General features: G+C 42.2%; 2 protein-coding genes across 2 annotated transcripts; both read right to left on the bottom strand.

Annotated features, from left to right (window-relative positions):
• Positions 1 to 3025: 3025 nt before the first annotated feature.
• LOC309884151 (melanin-concentrating hormone receptor 1-like) lies at positions 3026 to 4647 on the bottom strand (the record flags this gene model as incomplete). Its single annotated transcript, XM_082772870.1, is given in 3 exon segments — positions 3026 to 4051; positions 4053 to 4105; positions 4563 to 4647. Coding segments are annotated over 3 exon segments (1164 nt in total).
• Positions 4648 to 6453: 1806 nt separating this feature from the next.
• On the bottom strand, positions 6454 to 13251 carry LDAF1 (lipid droplet assembly factor 1). Its single transcript, XM_082772807.1, has 5 exons — positions 13057 to 13251; positions 11630 to 11768; positions 9574 to 9742; positions 8587 to 8725; positions 6454 to 7336 (listed from the first exon to the last, which is right to left on the bottom strand). The coding sequence occupies exons 1-5, from the start codon at positions 13245 to 13247 to the stop codon at positions 7243 to 7245; spliced, it is 732 nt and encodes a 243-aa protein (XP_082628933.1). The 5' UTR covers positions 13248 to 13251; the 3' UTR covers positions 6454 to 7242.
• Between the last annotated feature and the right edge of the window lie 4900 nt (positions 13252 to 18151).

Raw genomic sequence — 18151 nt, 5'->3', positions numbered from 1 at the left:
CAGAGCAAAAGCACTGATGTCTAACACTACTAGTCACTAAAGAATCACTGCACTTCCTAGTAACATAGGGAGGCTGTGTTTCTTAGTCTTGCTGTCTCATAAATGGAGCCTGGAAGTGCTTGTACTAATTATTCTTGTATGAAAGGTGGTAGCACTTCAAGCTTCAGCAGGACATGAGATATAGTAAATCAGTGCTTTTGGTAAAAGGTCAGCTTATATTTTTAAAAGTCACTGTACAGTTGTTTGCTGCTTTTAGTATAGGAAATGACAGTACTGCCTATAGAGGTAACAGTCTATTTTCAGTCAGGTGGTTTCAGGCATGCAGTTAAGCTTTAATTTTGCATTCTGTACACATGACTTCACACAGCCAAGGAAATGGTGCATGAAAATACAAATGCATGCAACAGAATATAAAAGAATTAAAATCCTCTGCACTGTGGGTGTGGTAACCTGAATTTGATTGTCTTACTCCTTTGAATAAAGGGGGAGAATAACCACCAGAAGTCCAGCTCTCTGTTATGTGGGACATTAAATGAAGTCAGCAGACAACTTTACTAATGCAAACTATCAAGTCTTCTATGCAGAAGTAGTGTAGGAGTGGGGGACTCACCTGCCACAGTCTCTTCACAGTACTCATTGTTAATGAGTTATTTTGAATAAATATGGAGGAACTTCAGTGTATACTTTCAGAATATTTATGTAAATTAATTCTGTGAGGGGAACAGGAAGTTCTGAGAGCAAACAAAAGTTAATCACTGTCAATGAAAGCATAATGAAACTGCATTTCAAATCAGAACCATTTATTTACAGGCTGTATTCATCTCTTATCAAGTTGATAAGGGTTAGGTTTGAAAGGATTGCATGGGTTAAGTCCTGTTGCATTTGATTTTAGATGTAACATGAAGTATTTACATCTGTGATGGATTTCATGTCCTTGTTCTTCTACTGAAACTGATGGTCCTTCTCCTTTGCATTTTTACGTAGCAGTGTCTCTTTTTTTTTAGCTAGGTCACTGTATTTATGGTAATGTTACATCCAGTGATAAGTAGATACTTCCTAGGATGATGGACCTCTATCATTCATTTGTACCATTCTTTCCCTTGTAGAGTTGTTGGGGAAGCAGAAACAGCACAGCAGCCCTGCTTCTGGTTTTAGCTAGCTATTTACTCATGCCTCTTACATGAATTGTGGAGCAATAGCAATACTCAAGTGGTGTTGTTCCTGGCTGTCTACGTTTCTTTTGTAGAAGCTAGTGAAAGTGGTACTTAAGGAAGAGGGTTTATTTTGTTAACACAGCACTTATGTGTGTGTGCTCTTGGCCTTTCTGAGCCAAACAAGGCTAATGTTCTTAATGTTTCTCCCTCCCTATCTCTCCCCTCATTCTGGAATATTGGGAGAGATTAGTGCATGTTTAGGTAGAGAAGCTTTTTTTTCTCAGCTAGAATGGAGATCCAAATTCCATCTAGAATAGCTTACATACCATTCTGTAAATCCTATTTGTCACATGAAAGTCTACCACTTCTGTTTTACAGAACAATATCCCCGTAAATTAAAAGGTTGCTTATGTCGCTCACATAATCACCTGGAAGTTCTAAGGAGCAAGGACCCTTGAAACACTTCACTTACTTATACCTTTACCTAAACATGAAAGCTTACTTTTGCTCTTACTTTCTTTATCCTTTACACTATTTTTAATAGCTGGGGTGGTTATGTAAGGAGGTGACATACAGTGACAACCACACAGGTCAACTGAGGGTGATTCTAGCCTAGTTCCTGTTTCTGGCTAGTATCTGCTTGGGGGAAGGCTGTCAAACACAACGTATGAGAGGAGATAGTCCTCTTGGAGGCTAGGGACATAACTTCATTATTCTACCAGGGTGGCTCAATTGTGCTGTACTTGAGGACATCACGAGGGAGTTTTGGAGTGCTAATGAATATAGAAGGGCAAATAATAGTGCAGCAAGAGGACAAAAAAAAAAAAACCAAAACACTATTGTAGGTGGAGATAGCATATGCCTCTCTTCCCTCTGTCCTGTATGTGTGGGCAAGGCTCCAAGTATCTGGTTCAGGATCTCTTTCAAAGCTATTGGCTGCAAACATCCTCAGAAGGGCTCAGGATGTTTGGAATACTCTGGGATATAAGGATGAGGGCTTAGAAGTATACCTCAGAGAGCTGCTGTCATTCTGAAGTGGGGCCTACAAGCCTTTGGGAGGCAGTGCTGCTCAGAAAGCCTGAGTTGGTCATGCTGAGGAACCAGCTGGGCCTGGTACCGCCATGGTGGAAAAGGTACCTGCTGTTTCCCTACTGGGTTGCCTCTGTTCTGCAGGAAGCCAAGAGGGTTGAAACACAGTTCTAATACCCTCTCCACACCTCCCTTGCTGAAAACTGTGTTGAAGTCTTCTCTGCTCCTGAAGTTTATCATGTGAGGAACTTCACATGCTAAACACAGTGTGACATCGCTCTAAATTTTTTCAAGAGCAAAAGGGACCATTGTAATAAAGATTATTTTGCATAATGCAGAGTTCTTAACTTCACAGGTATGTTAAATAACTTTAAAACCAACAACACAAACTCATCATTTGAGGGATGACTTCTGTCTCTGCTAAAAATACATAGTCTACACTGACCTAGTTCTATTGCTTCAGTATATCTCCTTTTGAAACCATGCTACTGTGGTGATGGTGCAGTACTGAAAGTAGCTCTTATTAAAAGGATGTGTTGAGAAGCCTTGAAAGGAGCAGCTGATAAAACACATTAAGGTCAGGAGAGAAACTGCGCTATGTTCTACTTCTAGCTGCTGGCAATTGAGACTTCACAGCTTTGGCTCCTGATAAGTGCTGATGACAGAATGAATTGCATTACTTGTTGCCTCAGTGCTGCCTTTACTTTGTCTTTAAGCAAGGTAAAGATACATCCCATAGGGTAGTGTTGTGCTTAATTTGCCTACTCCTGACTTTGTGTTTCCTCAGGAAAGGAGGAAAATGACTGGCTAGTGGGGACATATCCTTATTGCTGCATGACTTGTTACCTGCCAGAGACAGACACCAAATGCAGTAGTGGCTGCCCTGATCCACTTGCATCCCCATTAAAGTTTTTGATCCCCTTTGGAGTGGCATGTCCTGCAGCTGCTGGTGTTACAGGGACCCCAAGCCGCATTGGAAAATTCTGTCCCAGCAGGATGTAGATGAAGGGATTCAGACAACTGTTGGCATAACCCAGGCTGATGGCCACATTGTAGGCATAGTGGAAAGGCAGGGTAGGGTGAGTAATGGCAAGCTGAGCCAGTTGTAGGAAGTGGAAAGGTGCCCAACAAATGAAGAAAGCTGCACAAATAGCAATTGCTGTATGGGTCAATTTCTTGGTTCGAGCAGCTCTTGTGCTTCTTTGGCTCATCAGTGCTTCTGAGGACCTGGACATCTTCAGCAAGATCTTCCTGTAAGCTGCTGTGATAAGGGCAAAAGGGATGGCAAAGGCCAGGAAGAACTGATAGAGAGTGTACCAGTAAATGTCCTTCTGGGGGTCTGGCAAGCATATCCCACAGCCTATCAGCCCTCCTGGCAGAGGGATGAGCTGAGCATACATCCACACAGGTGTAATACTGAGGAAGGAAAGGGCCCAGAGCACACAGATGACAATGATTGCCACAGGGGGCTTCCTGAAGCGAGTAGAGGTGAATGGGTAGACAGTGGCCAGGTAGCGGTCAATGGACATAGCAGTGAGAATGTAGGTGCTGGTGAACTGGCTGTTAGCATCCAGGGCAGTGATGACTGTGCACATCATCTCCCCAAAGTGCCAGGCTCCATTTCCCAGCAGCTGGTGGATCAGGAAGGGCATGCCCAGGAGGAAGAGTAGGTCTACCATGGAGAGATTGACGATGAAGATATCTGGGACGCTACTCATAGGGCCGGATTTCTTAAAGACTGTGCAGATAACCAAGCTGTTACCGATAACACCCAACAAGCAGATAATGCCAAACAGGGTGGGCATGATAAAGCTGCCATAGCTCGTCCTGGAGAGGTCACCTGCAGAGATAATTGCAGGCAAGAAAAAAGTCAGATGTGCCAGGGCCACAGCTGAGGACCTGCCTTCTAGATATTCTGGCTTCTGACAGACAATGAGTGATCAGAATAAAAACAGTAATGGATTTCTTAGGCACGTGTAAGGAGAGGATGTGCTTTGTGTATGCAGTTGTGTTTAACCATGCAGGCGCTTTCTCAGCAGCTTTCACAATTGTACAGCCTGAATCAGATGTGTCTAATCAAATGTGCATACACCCACTCCTCCCTTCATATGAATGAACATATAAACAATAGAATGAAAGAACACTGGTTTGTCATTCCATAATTGTGTGTACATCTCTTCAAATGTATGCGTATAAAACATGCTTTATGAATACATGCATTACCTGATGCATATGTTCAACTGTATGGACATTAGTATCTCTATTCAGGCTTTCAAAACCATCTCAACTGACTTTTATTCCCCTTATAGCTATTATATTATATTAACTTATAGCTATTACAATTTATATATTTTCTGCTTACCTGTTTATTGCACTTACCAGACATAGAAAAGTTTTGAACAACCTTGGAGCTGTTGGGGATACAGATGTTCAAGCTCTCTGTGTGATTTGTTTTATAATCCATTCTTCAGTAAAAATTGGCCCCTACCAGCAGCTTGAAGATGTTAGTGTTTCGTATTAAAAGAATAAAGGTTGCTGATTCCTTGGAGGTCTGTGGAGCTGCTCAGAAAGCTAATACTCTAAGAATCAGAAGCTGCTGTTAATGTGGGTTAAAAAGCTGCTCCTGTGCTCCCTGCACCACCACCAGGCAAAGCTCGTATCAGGATATAATGAGTCAAAGTGCCTGTCACCAGGCTGTCAGTGGAGTGCTGGAAATGCAATTGCAGGGAGAGCAGAATTTCATTTTAGTGTTGAAGGCAGTAATCAAGATCCACTGAGAGACAAAGCACTGGACTTGTGCTCTGGAGAAGCAAATGAGGGCTGGAAGTAAATAAAATCCACTAATAAAATGATGGGTAGTAAGAATAGAGAGCTTTTAGGGGGATAATTGAGTATAACTTAATGTTATTCTCCAAAGAACCATGTTAAGCTAAAGTGCCTAAAATTTAGTTTGTGGCAAGACTTGCAAGTGGAGAATGGGGTTAATCTCTTTAGACCGTCAAACACAATCTTTCCAAAAGTAAAAAGGTACAAGCTGTGTGAGCATGTATGTGGAAATCAGCTATTTTCTGGCTATACCTAATCAGTTGCAGTGCAGCTGATAAACAGCATCATTATTTCCCTCCTGTGAAGTGTTTTCTTCATTTCAATTCATTTTGAGGTCTTAAGCATAGCGTAGTAATAAGGTTGTATGTTTCATTTTAGGCAGACTGATGGAAGAAAATAGGAGATAAACAAGTGATTGATTTTCAAGGTGTACTTAAAATTACAATAATTTGGTATGTTATAAAGGCAGAACACTGGAGCCATTAAATAATTGAGGTGGTGACTGCTATAATCAAGTCACATTGATCTCTGTCTTATTTCCTTCATAACAATTAGTTTGCTTATAACAGCCACTAAAGTCCTAGATTGAAGGCATTACTGTCTAGACGTTTGGAAAGTAGGATTAGACTCAAACTATATTCTGATGATTGGGGACAGTAGTCTAGTGAGAGGCAGGAAGGGTTATATAATGATTAGAATGCTATTCCAAGGTTCATTTTTTCGCTAGCCATAAGGATTTCTAGCACTTAGAAATAGTTCTTATTTCAGTACTTCACAGCTCTTAGCAGGTACCAGTCCATTTGCACAAGGGCTAATGCATACCATTTACCACACACTGCAGAACACCTCTTTTTACCTCAGTTCTGCCAGCATACAACCTTGTTGGAGTCTCTTAATTTGCAAACACTGGTATCCTTCAGTTTTTTTGCAGTCCTGTATATGCACTGGGAATGTGCGTTTGGGTTGTATTACCTACAGCTCTGATGTGCAGTCTTACCCCTGGGCAGTACCACACAGTTGTTAGTATGTCTTTCCATTATTTTGCACACCAATCCTCATCTGCTGTAAACTGGTAAAGTTCTATTGTAATTGACTACCACTGCAGATTTGATCAAGTGGAAATAACAGCAAAGTAAAAAAACTGTGCGCATATATTCATATGAAACCTTTGTTCCTTCTTTTAGATGGATTTCTCCAAGGTGTTTGTTACATAAACAATGCCACAGCACTAGCTTTTTTTTACAAAGAACAACAGAGAAAGCACACTCCTGTTTTGTTTTGTTTTTTTTTCCTCCTGCCACTTGAATATTGTCATCACCTAGAAATTAAAAAAATAAGTCTGAGATAAAACTTGGAAGTATCTGAGAAAAGTGTTACCTACCTAGTAGGTTTTAGCTTGAAAGGAAAACTTTTACCATAAATAGAATACCATAAGACAACTTGGTTAAACAAACAACACTTTATTAAACTAATATAGTTAGACACTTTCTTAATGCTTAAAAATATTATAGCATTTGCAAAAATGGGTAAAGTTTAAATAAAGTACAAGGTTACAAATGAGAAGCAAAAAAAGGCAATTTAAATACGCAAAATAATATAACAAAATGCAAGACCAAATTGCATACCATTGATGTGACAAGGCAATGAGAACAAGGAAAACACTCCTTCATAAAAATGCAACATTTGAAGGTATATAAAAGCTTATACCACGAGTTAAGGTATGTTGTAACTCAATTTTCCTCTTAAAATATAAAGCATCAGCATGGCATGCTCACAGTATTTTAACAAAGGCTGTTAAGGCTTAAAAATGTTTTTCAACATTCAAAAACATTTGATGTTCTGAGCTTTGTCACTTATGTATCAAAATGGCCCATGGCTGCATACAAATTTCAAAAGATAGTACATCTAAAACTCCAGTAACAAATGGGAAGTCAAATACCCACCTACCCCTTTCACCTAATTGTCACCAACTTACTATTGGCTGTTATTATTACATCCCTTTACCAAATCCTTTGGAACATCTCATCATGCACATAGACTTAATATTACAATGCACTTCTTAATAGGTATTCTTACTATTAGTTTTACAGTGACAGTATAAGATGCATATTCTTTTTTTTCCACTTCCCATAAGGAGTGCACAGAGGTTGAACGCTCACCAAGTAAACAATTACATTGCAAAGGTCAGAATAGTACACTTAAGTGCATATGAAGGAAATGGGGAGAATTCCACTTATTCGTTCTTTCCTTTGTTGGCAGAAAGGTCCATGACAGAAGGATTCTTCTGTGAAAAACTTCCATTAGCTTCTTGCTTTCTTATCTCACCTCTGTATACAAGAGAAAAGAACAGTTTTACAGCCTGTTCTTTCATAAGATTATTGTCTTTTAACTTTAGCCTAAAAGCTGAGCAACATGAGACAGACCTATCTGAGACTTCTGCAACATTCACTGCTGGTCTACCAGAGTTCTCTCAAAAGGCACAGGAACATGGAAAGAGCAATCTTCCAGATGCTGTCTGTGTTACATCAAGGTTGTATGACTGGTTTGTAGGTTGGACTGTGTATTAACATATGCTATAGAAAAGAGAAGTCTTTTCTGGAGATAGTTGGCAATGTTATGGACCTGGCAGCATGCCCTGGAGGAGTGGTAAGTGGTTCTCCTGGAGGGGAACAAAGTCAAACACACGGGGACTTGCACCATGGTCTTGCCTTATTGAAGGCATCATGGGCTCCACAGGCAGTTCTGTGTGGCCTTGAAAAGTGTGTGGGAAGCACTGCTGTGATGGAGCAAACTTAGGAAATCTAGGACAGAGCAGCTATAATTTTTCTTGCCCTTCCCTATGCTTAGGAATTATTGTCATTAATTCCCTTGTAGATGCTTAAGTGAGCAATAGATGGCACTCCAGCATAATCTGCTATTGCCTCTTACCTTTAGCCACATGCTTAGTAAAAGCATGGCTAAGGCAATGCTGACTAAAGCCGGCCACCAAGCCTCAACTTCTGGGAGCACAAGGAGACATGACTGGCAATCAGCACACGTACAGCACCCAGCAAAGCGTGTCATTTCTGTTATAGCCACACGCTTGCTTTTAACTACCCATCTACTTATCCTAAGGCTACAAGTAATTTTGGTCTATCATTCTATGAATGCAGGTAAGCTGAGATAGCTGGGTACTACATCATATGGAAAGAACTTTGTGGCATACCTGAGCAAAAGCTTCATCCTCTAGGCAAGCTTCAAAGCGTGTTTTAATGACGTTTAAAGCATTATTTATTCTGAGAAAAAATTGTACTTTATTGTTTGATGCTACAATTATATTGTGTTAGCACATGCACATTTAAAGACTTACTTCCTTTTACTGGAGAGGCTACGTATTAAATCTCATCAAAATATATATTGATAACCAGCCATTTATGTTGAATATTAAATCAACAACATAGCCAAAGGTGCTCTAGCATTCAAGAAGCATTCATTAAACAAATCAAAAGTGGCTAACTGTTAAAGTAAATGAAGTAACCAAAGTAATAGTGCAGTTGTAATCTGAAGTCAGACAATGGATCAAGACATTAATTATTACCTTGAAGCATACCAGTAGTTGACCAGAGTTGAAAGAATGATGTAACAAACACTCAGTACTCCAGAAACTCCAAGTGAAAGGGCACCCAGGCCACACAGCACGCAAAGGAGGGCTATGCCACCTATGGATATTACAACACCTAATAAAAGAAAATCAAGGTTGTTATTTAAACAAGTTTATATTTAAGTAAATTAGAAGAGCACACATTCTACCACAATCCCAAATTCAAACCATTCACAAAATGGTCTACTATTATCAGCCACTTGATGGATAGACTGAGGCTCTTAGCTATTATAACAGAAAATCCCCAGACAGCACTCTGAAAGAGAACCACTGTTTCTAAGATTATTTATGTGAAGGGGAAGGAAGGTCTGCCGAAATCAGACCAAAATGTTTTCTCAAGCTCTGCCTGCACCAATCCCAATGATCTGGAGTGATTATATATCTCTATATACTGCACACTTTGTTAATATCTTATGCTATGCTAAAGCCTGTCCTACACCTCCAAGTAGCCCATGAAGAACTTTCACTTTGGAGGTGAAGGGGCAAAGAAATTGTCGGTGTCATACTTTGCCAGAGATACACAGAATATCTAGAAGAAATCATACTTCAGAAAGTTTTAATGCCTGGCATATAATATAATACCACATAAAAACAAAACAAAACAAAAAACAAAACAAAACACACACACAAAAAAAAACAAAAACAAAAACACTGCAAAATTGTCTTCTGTAAAAGACCATATACTAGAGCTATGCATGGTCAAGATAACTGGTTTAGCTATATCCAGGTGGTTGAGATTAGACAGGGAAATAGGATTTTCCCTGTATAAACTACAGTTAATCAGATTAATCTTGTATTAAGAGTTTCACTACTGCTAATCTTCAAACACACGAACTGGTAATTCCAAAAGGAAGAAGAGAAAAAGGAAAAGTTGTCATGTCTTAAAAGGGAAAATGTAAAGAAATGCATACTTGCATACAGTACCTTCCATGACTATCACACCGATACAAGCCATTATGGCTGTCGTAACAATAAAAATCAGGAAAAATGCAACAGGAATAGCAGACACTGCAACAAACATCAGGAGTGATAAGGCAATAAAAGGGTGGTCATCTAAATATAGGCCAACACGAGAGTTCATAAATGCAACAACCTGTGGACAAAAGAAAAATATTTCATATTTTGATTTTATCTCATCACAGGTAACTTTAAAAGGTCATAGCTACTTTAGTGAAAAATATGTGTAGCATCTTTTTCTAAGTCTGCAGCTTGAATAGAGGGCAACCATTGCCTCTAAATTTCACAGGGATAAGGACCTATTGCAAATATAGGTAAGTGCATAGCAAATACACTCCTATCAAGGGCTGACATGTTTCTCTTGGACTTCCCAGTTCCGTTCTTGCACAAATTTAAAAAAATGTTACTAAAACAAAAAAACAAATCACGGGTTAGCAGCACAGATTTCAGTAGGATCTGAAGAGCTATGATTTTGATCTAGACAGTAGAGGCTTGTCTGGATCACAAAGTTGTTAGAAATATAATTATAATCATAGAATCATAGAATATCCTGAGTTGGAAGGGACCCTTAAGGATCATCAAGTCCAACTCTTGACACCGCACAGGTCTACCCAAAAGTTCAGACCATGTGACTAAGTGCACAGTCCAATCTCTTCTTAAATTCAGACAGGCTCGGTGCAGTGACCACTTCCCTGGGGAGCCTGTTCCAGTGTGCAACCACCCTCTCTGTGAAGAACCCCCTCCTGATGTCAAACCTAAATTTCCCCTGCCCCAGCTTAACCCCGTTCCCGCGGGTCCTGTCACTGGTGTTAATGGAGAAAAGGTTTCCTGCCTCTCAACAACCCCTTACGAGGAAGTTGTAGACTGTGATGAGGTCTCCCCTCAGCCTCCTCTTCTCCAGGCTGAACAGGCCCAGTGACCTCAGCCATTCTTCGTACGTCTTCCCCTCCAGGCCTTTCACCATCTTCGTAGCCCTCCTCTGGACACTCTCCAACAGTTTCATGTCCTTTTTATACTGTGGTGCCCAGAACTGCACACAGTACTCGAGGTGAGGCCGCACCAGCGCAGTGTAGAGCAGGACAATCACCTCCCTTGACCTACTAGCGATGCCGTGCTTGATGCACCCCAGGACACGGTTGGCCCTCCTGGCTGCCAGGGCACACTGCTGGCTCATATTCAACTTGCTGTCTACCACGACCCCCAGATCCCTCTCTTCTAGGCTGCTCTCCAGTGTCTCATTGCCCAGTCTGTACGTGCAGCCAGGGTTTCCCCGTCCCAGGTGCAGGACCCGGCACTTGCTCTTATTGAACTTCATGCGGTTGGTGATCGCCCAGCTCTCCAACCTATCCAGATCCCTCTGCAAGGCCTTTCCACCCTCATTCGAGTCCACAACTCCTCCAAGTTTGGTGTCATCAGCAAACTTGCTCAAAATACCTTCTATTCCTACATCCAGATCGTTTATAAAAATATTGAAAAGTACCGGCCCTAAAATGGAGCCTTGAGGGACCCCACTGGTGACCGCCCGCCAGCCTGACGCAGCCCCATTTACCATAACCCTTTGGGCCCTGCCCGTTAGCCAATTGCTCACCCAATATAATATAATTATAATGTTACAAGCAGAAAAAAAAATCTTTTTGTAGAAGCTGTTACACCTATACACTACAATTTTACTGTAGAAGAGACATTTCTCTTCCTCTAGGGAAATATGTATACTAGATTATTTTATAGTAGCATGACCATTTCACTAAAATGCCACTATTCTGTCTCAAACGGTTATGACAGTAAATCAGAGAAATGCAGAACAGATGTCCCTTTTTGTTAATTATGGAAGGTGTGGGAAGCCGGCCCTTCTTGTAGGCTCCTCAGTGTTCACTTTAAAACAGGGAGTGCCAATATTCTCCATAAAACCAAAGTTTTGAAATTGCATTTAAATAAATTGGGGTGTGATAGTCCAAGAATTACAAAAGGAGTATATTATAAATTATTTTATAAAATGTTTTATAAAATTTTAATTCAGACCCACATTTGAGTTGCTGTGGATGGACTCCACCACAGAGTGCCATTGCTTCTGCAGCTCTTGCATTTCTTTAGACATGTTGTACTCCCCAGTGACAGTTGTGAATCTTCTGAACAACCACTTCTTACTCAGCCATCCAACCTTCCTTAAAAGTAAGGTAAAATTAGTAACAGGCTCATGCAGATGGTTCCAGAAAAGAAATTTTTCTCTTGCAAAAACAGCGAATGTAGATTTCAGACATTAAGGTCATCCATAGAGTTTAAAATGTCACTTTTACAAAAGTAAACCTAGTGCAGGGTGCTCCTCCCTGAAAATGCTTCTGAAACTCCCAAACTCTGAGACAAATATGGAGATAAAAGATAATTCTCACCTTCTTCCTTTACAACATTGACCCTGTATTTAACCACGAGGGTACTGAATCACCAGTAAAAAGTCAATTCTATCTGTATAGACAATTATTACTACTAGTGCTGATAACTTCTAATACTTACGTGAACGAGAGCTGTTTGTGTGAGTAGCCTGGTATTCAGAATTGAAACCACACCCTGTAGAGTTTCAAAACTCAGCATGTAAAGGCAAAATATTTTCAAACACTGACCACGGTTATGACAATTTTAACGCAACATCAGATCAAAAGTCTTTTTGTTCCCACCTCTGAAATCTGGTACCTCTCTGAATTCATTGTTAGGGAAACCATTATCAGTGGAAGATTAAGAGACGTGTTTTCCTTATTTTAAATCTAAATATTCATCGTGTCAATATTATGTATTTATATATACAATATATATACATATGTATACACACTGTGTTTTTGTACTTTTGTAATATATATTGCACACACATATATTATTTAATACTAAATTAGACTGTTTTATAGATGGTCCTTCCTTCTGTTTACACAGGATTTTAATACCAAATCGCTTCGTCCCTCGTTCCCAGTGCAGCTCAGCACAGACGCCCGCAGGTGCGCGCCACCCGAGCCCCCCAGGCTCACGAATTTCAGCCGGCGCCGCCCAGCTGCGGGGCCGAGCCAGTTGCTGCCCCTTGCACACCACCACCCCCGGCCTCCTCTCGGCCTTTGAAGCCGGGGTGAGCGAGGACCCATCGCGCCTCGCCCGGCTCCTCACAGCGCCGAGCCCCGCCGCCGCTCCTCGCCGCCCTCAAAGCGGGGCCCGGGGCGAACGCAGGCTGCGGCGGGGCCAGGCCCAAGCCGCCGCCACCCGCGGCTCCGGGGCACAGCGCGGGGCCTCCCCGCCGGGCTCCGCTCCTCGGCACGGAGACACCGGGCGGGGGCGGAGGCCGTTGCCCGGCCGAGCCGGGGCGGTGGGGTCTAGGCTGCCCGCGGCCGCAGCCCCGGAGGCCGGGTGGGTCGGAGCGGGGCGGCGCCGCTCCCTGCCCGCCCTCCGCCGAGCCGGAGACGGCCTCCCCCTCACCTGAGGCGGCTGACCGCAGGGCCGCAGCCCCCCTCGGCCCTAAGCCCGGGCCCGGCCTGCCGGGGCTGAGGGAACCGCTGCTGCCGCCGCCTCCGCCGCTGTCTCCTCCCCGCGGGGGCCGGCGGAGCGGCGGGCAGGGCCGGAGGCTGGAGGGGAGCCAGGGCTTCCCCCTCGTGTGGCACAGGCACCATAGAGGATTTCAGCGAGGAAAGGGTTGGACAGGCTTCCGCACACCGCCCGGGGGTTTGGGGGAATTAATTTGCTTTTTATTTCCTGGTTTGTGCACTTTGGTGTCCCCTCAAGTTGCCCTTCGCGGTCGGTCCCAGCATCCTGCCTCAGCAACGCGGGGCTGGGCATCCCCAGGGTTTCTGGGTGGGGTTTGCCCTTAGGACACAACTTGTATCCTTGAGGGTGTTTGTTTTTTTTTTTTTTTCCTGTGCTGGAATTAAGGACAGAAAATGAGTATATCAGCGATGGCCACACAATTCTTCCCTCAGAGATGTGTGGTGCTCAGGGGCTTGCTCAGCCCTCGGGGTGCCACAGGCCAGGCCAGGAGATGCACGGTGACTGCCTTGCCTCTGAGCTACAACTCATGACGTGATGTACCAGAAATGCACGTGTGTTTATATTATAGAGAGAAAATCATCCACAGCTAGAGGGCTTTCTGCTGTTGGAGGCTATGAAGGCAGTCTTGGGTGAATTGTGGCTGCACAGCCACAATTGGCTCCACAATGTAGTGGAGCTGCAGGCGTGAAACGCTTTGGTTGGCATAATCAACATGTTGTCGAAAGAAGCTGTCCTGCCTTCTTCTCTGTTTCTAGTTGCTTGTTCCCACATTTCCACCTAGTCCTGCTGCCTCCTTGGGTGTGTGGGTGGCCACCTGGCAAACCTGTTTGGGGAGGTGTGCCACGTGAGAAACTATTGCTTAGAAAATCTGCTGGGTTTTCAGAAAGATCTGTGCCCCATATGGTATCCCAGCACTTGTACTGGGATTAGGAAGGGCTCGGTTAGGTGTGCTGCACTACCGTTTGCACTGGCTGCTTTCCAGGGCCGTTATAATGGTGTTACATGCAAGCCTGAAGCTTCAGTGATTTCCAAGGCTTTTGCTACATAGAATTCTTAACGCTGCAAATTACAGTCAGAAATTACCAAAAGTTCGTGTTTCTCCTGACTGCTTTAATGACTGGTTTTTGTTGGTGCCAAAATAGGAGTATTGTAAAACTGAGCATTAAAAAATTCATGATTATTTTTTAAAGGCAATTAAATAAATTGAATATTTAATTTGGAGCATGCTGGTATTATAAGGCAAAGATTACTTTTATAAAGTATGATTTATTTATTTATTTTTTAACCTATCAGACTGTCCAGGGTTGGTGTCTTTGAGGTGCTGGTTTCATTGAGCTCTACAGATACAAGGATCTGTGCAGACAGATGAAGTAAAGGAGAGATTTGCAGGTTAATGAACTTGGACCATGGGCTCTGAAGAGCACAACGCAAGATACTACAAGAAAAGGGTGGTGAAGGCAAGTTTATTTTGCATGAACTATTAGTGTTTATATCTGATATTATTAAAGTGCATAGTATATTGGTATATCCAGTAGACTAGCATATGTAAAATTGAATTTCAATTTGTTGATTTTATATAAATATATATATTTTTAAAGTGAACGTAGGGAAAAACTAACTGGTAGTATCATAGTGTCACATAATCCATTGATAATGGCACTATAAAATGTAACGGCTCCACTGAGTTTGGAAGTATATTGGAGACTTTAAATTTCTGGCTGTTTTAAAAACATGACATAGCTGCAGTTTTGGAGGTAGTCTTGTACATTTTAGTAATTCATTTTCCTGCTATGTGTAACTGCATAATCTCTTTCCACATAAAATAGCTGTTTTTAATGCTTCCCAAACAGCACAAGTAATTTATTTAACTTTAAAGGGCATGCATAAAAAAACATCTGAGTTGTACACAGAGAAACTGTAGTTATCACAACTGTTGCTTAATTGAGATTGTCTTCTTGCCAGCATCACCTTGAATTAGCAAGAAGATATTCGTGTTGCAAAACAGCCAAATACTGCTGCCAAATACATGGGAAACAATGCTGCTGTACCAGGATAACATCCATTCTTACTGTTTACGTAAAAGAAAAAATTATGTAATAATTTTTTAAATATAATAAATATAATAATTATATAAATATTTGTTAAATTATATAATAAATATAATAAAATAATAAATTTATATAAGAAAAATTTAGGATGAAAAACACCATCCAAAGACATTGATGAAGAGTTTAAGTTAAAAATGGAAGGTTTGCCATGTTGGGCAGAATGTGTATAAGGCCTCTCTGGAGGGTCAGTGTAAGGAGACTGCACTAGATTTTATGTTGGATTGTAAGTTCCCATTTGTAAAGAAATTTAAAGGAGGACACTTTCTCTCAGCACATAGTGACAATGGTGACTGGAAGGCAAATGCAAACAGATCCAGAAGACCAGGGAGTACAAGTATCCCAATGTCTTTGGGTCTCTGGGGAGTTTGATTCTGAATGGTTTAAAAAAATAGTGGTTGTTATAAGTTGCCCCCTTAATTAATTTTCAGAGAGCATTGCATTAATAATAGAAAGGAATTTATTGAGTAAGCAACAGCAAGCAAAACAGCGCTGGGCGGCCGGGGAGTCTCGGCTCCACCAATGGCGCGCACCTCACCCCCGCCAGGGTCCCTTTTTATATCTTGGTAATTCCGGGATTACGCAGCACATCCTGGTATATTCTGCGACTGCGCGCACTGTTGCTAGGGGGTCGTCTCTGTCCCTCTGGTGGTCGTGAAGATGAAGGCCGTAGTCTTCCTCCGCGTTGTGGTTCAACTTCTTTTTTTTATTTGGTCATGTTGGCCCAGCGTGAGACAGGAATGCAGGATGTTGATACACTAGTTTAGCAACTTATCAGGAGATGGTTACATGAACTTTGCAGCAGTGTCTTTGAACAAAAGAGGCAACTGAGATGCAGAAGGAGAGAAGGGGAGGGGGTTCTCTTTTTTGTTACATTAAGCAAAAGAATTTTCATAGTGTCTAGCCAAGTATTATACATCTTACTTCAGCAGGGAGCTTTTGCAACTCCTGCTCCTCAAACGGAACTCCTTGTTTTATAATACAAAAGACAATGAACAAACATTTATTGTGTATTACAATCCCTCCTTTTTCTTTTAGTTACTCATTTTGTTCATTGAAGCTCTGCAATGCCTGGCTATTAAGAACTAATGTTTCCTCGATTCCTTCGTTGGTACTTATTGGCTCGTATTTGGCATGTATGAGCATTAGATGTGCCGCTTCTAAACATCCCTTTACAATCGCAATCAATTTATTAAAAATACATGGTCCAAAAGTTAGTGCTATTATTAATAACAACAAAGGTCCTGCTATTGTTGATAATAAAGTAGTAAGCCAAGGTGAATAATTAAACCAAGATTCGTACCAGCTCTGTTGGGCTTCTTTCTCCCGTTTCCTTTTTTCCAACCCTTCCCTGGGTCTTGCCATTGTATCTCTTACCACTCCAGTGTGATCAGCATACACAGCATTCCTCTTTCAGGGCTGCAAACAGCCCGTCCTGTTGAAAAATACCAAATCTAATCCCCTACGATTTTGTAACACTACCTCTGAAGTGACCTGATAGATTTTCCAGGGCCGAGATGGATTGTTCAGTTTGGGTCAGGTCCTCGTCCACAGCAACGCGTAAGGAAGTAAATTCTTGATTTTGTTTAACCAATGAGGCTACCCTGGTCCCCACTCTAGCTCCTCCCAGGATTATTAGGGTGGCCAAAGTTAGAGCCGTGAATGGTTCCCGTCTTTCCAGATGATAACTTGCCACTGTGTGCTGGGTATACATACAATCCTCAGGGTGGTATAGAATCCTTGGTATAATTATCACCTGTATACAAAAATCACGAGACGCATTAAAGAGTTTTAGTGATAGACAAAGAGTTACGCCCACTCATGAACAAACCCACCTAGCGTTGTTGGCTGGGATTAGCCACTCGGTTGATTGTTTTCCATTCTCCATGGTATTACATAGGTGACACTTCCCACTAGGAACCGTGCCCACACACCTACCACCTCCAGTGACTTGTGTTAGTGTTACCCTTATGTCTTTTCCCCAACTGCAATGTAGAGGGCTGTTCTTGTTTGTGCGGGTGGGCTCCCCAGGATCCCCAATAGCATCATAATATGAAGGCCTTATACTAAAGCATAATCAACAGTGTTTTGTTACATTTGTTTTGTTTAATAATTGGTAGCTGGCATTCATGACCCCCCCCCCATATGTTATTCTCAACTATGTTATCATTCTCAGCTTTACCTGAGCTTGTAGGGCTGCCGAGGGTTGGCACTGTAGTATTTTCCACAGGCTGGATTCCCTGGACATTTTCTGACAATACCTCATTTGTTCCTACTGCCTGGGGCCTATCAGCATCCTCCTTTTTATTAGTATGAGTCCTCCCCTATCTGTTCTGTGTTCGTAAAATCTGACATTTTCCTAGTACCCAGCTAGTATCTTGCAAATTTCTTTATTTCCATGGAAGGTTCCTGTATACCCTATACCATGCCCTTGCCACCTGTAACGGGGATCCACTTGTCAGTTACAACCTTGCGGCCCATATCCCACTTGTAAGAATGTATTCCGACCAGCCCCGAGTGTCCAGTCCGTAGCAATGGTTTCACACCCCCCAGTATGCACAATAATATGTGTTTGGATAATTACAGTACCCCTTTCCTGGGTTAGAACTTGGGCAGAAATAAAATCCTGATAGGTTAAAGCATGGCTGCACTGACGCCAGGTCACATAATGTGATGCGGAAACTGGGAGCACCCGCTGTCGTTGTTTGCTGGATGATGAATTGATCCTCCCATCTGATTAAGCTCCATTTAAAAGGCTGGTGGGGATGCGCAGACCCATAGCTGACCAAAACGATGATACTGACTCCCATGTATCGTAGGAGGTGGTCGGAGCCCATCTAAATTGTCGGCCCCGCAGTCCCCCACCGTTTTCACTTCTCTGCCTCGCTTGTCAGTTCGGTTGCAGCGAACTACAAGGTATCGGT

Source organism: Aythya marila, assembly GCF_965140915.1.
Source record: "Aythya marila genome assembly, chromosome: 15".
Lineage (NCBI taxonomy): Eukaryota > Metazoa > Chordata > Aves > Anseriformes > Anatidae > Aythya > Aythya marila.
Note: the sequence above shows the minus strand (reverse complement) of the source record. Positions and strands in the feature narration are given on the sequence as shown.

Bases quoted from the DNA above. Each gene is read 5' to 3' on its own strand.
- LDAF1 (XM_082772807.1), bottom strand. From the start codon at position 13,247: ATGGTGCCTGTGCCACACGAGGGGGAAGCCCTGGCTCCCCTCCAGCCT. The intron at 11,769-13,056 runs GTGAGGGGGAGG...CTTACTTTTAAG, and splicing joins CCTGCGGTCAGCCGCCTCAG to GAAGGTTGGATGGCTGAGTA. The intron at 9,743-11,629 runs GTGGGTCTGAAT...TTTTGTCCACAG, and splicing joins CCATCCACAGCAACTCAAAT to GTTGTTGCATTTATGAACTC.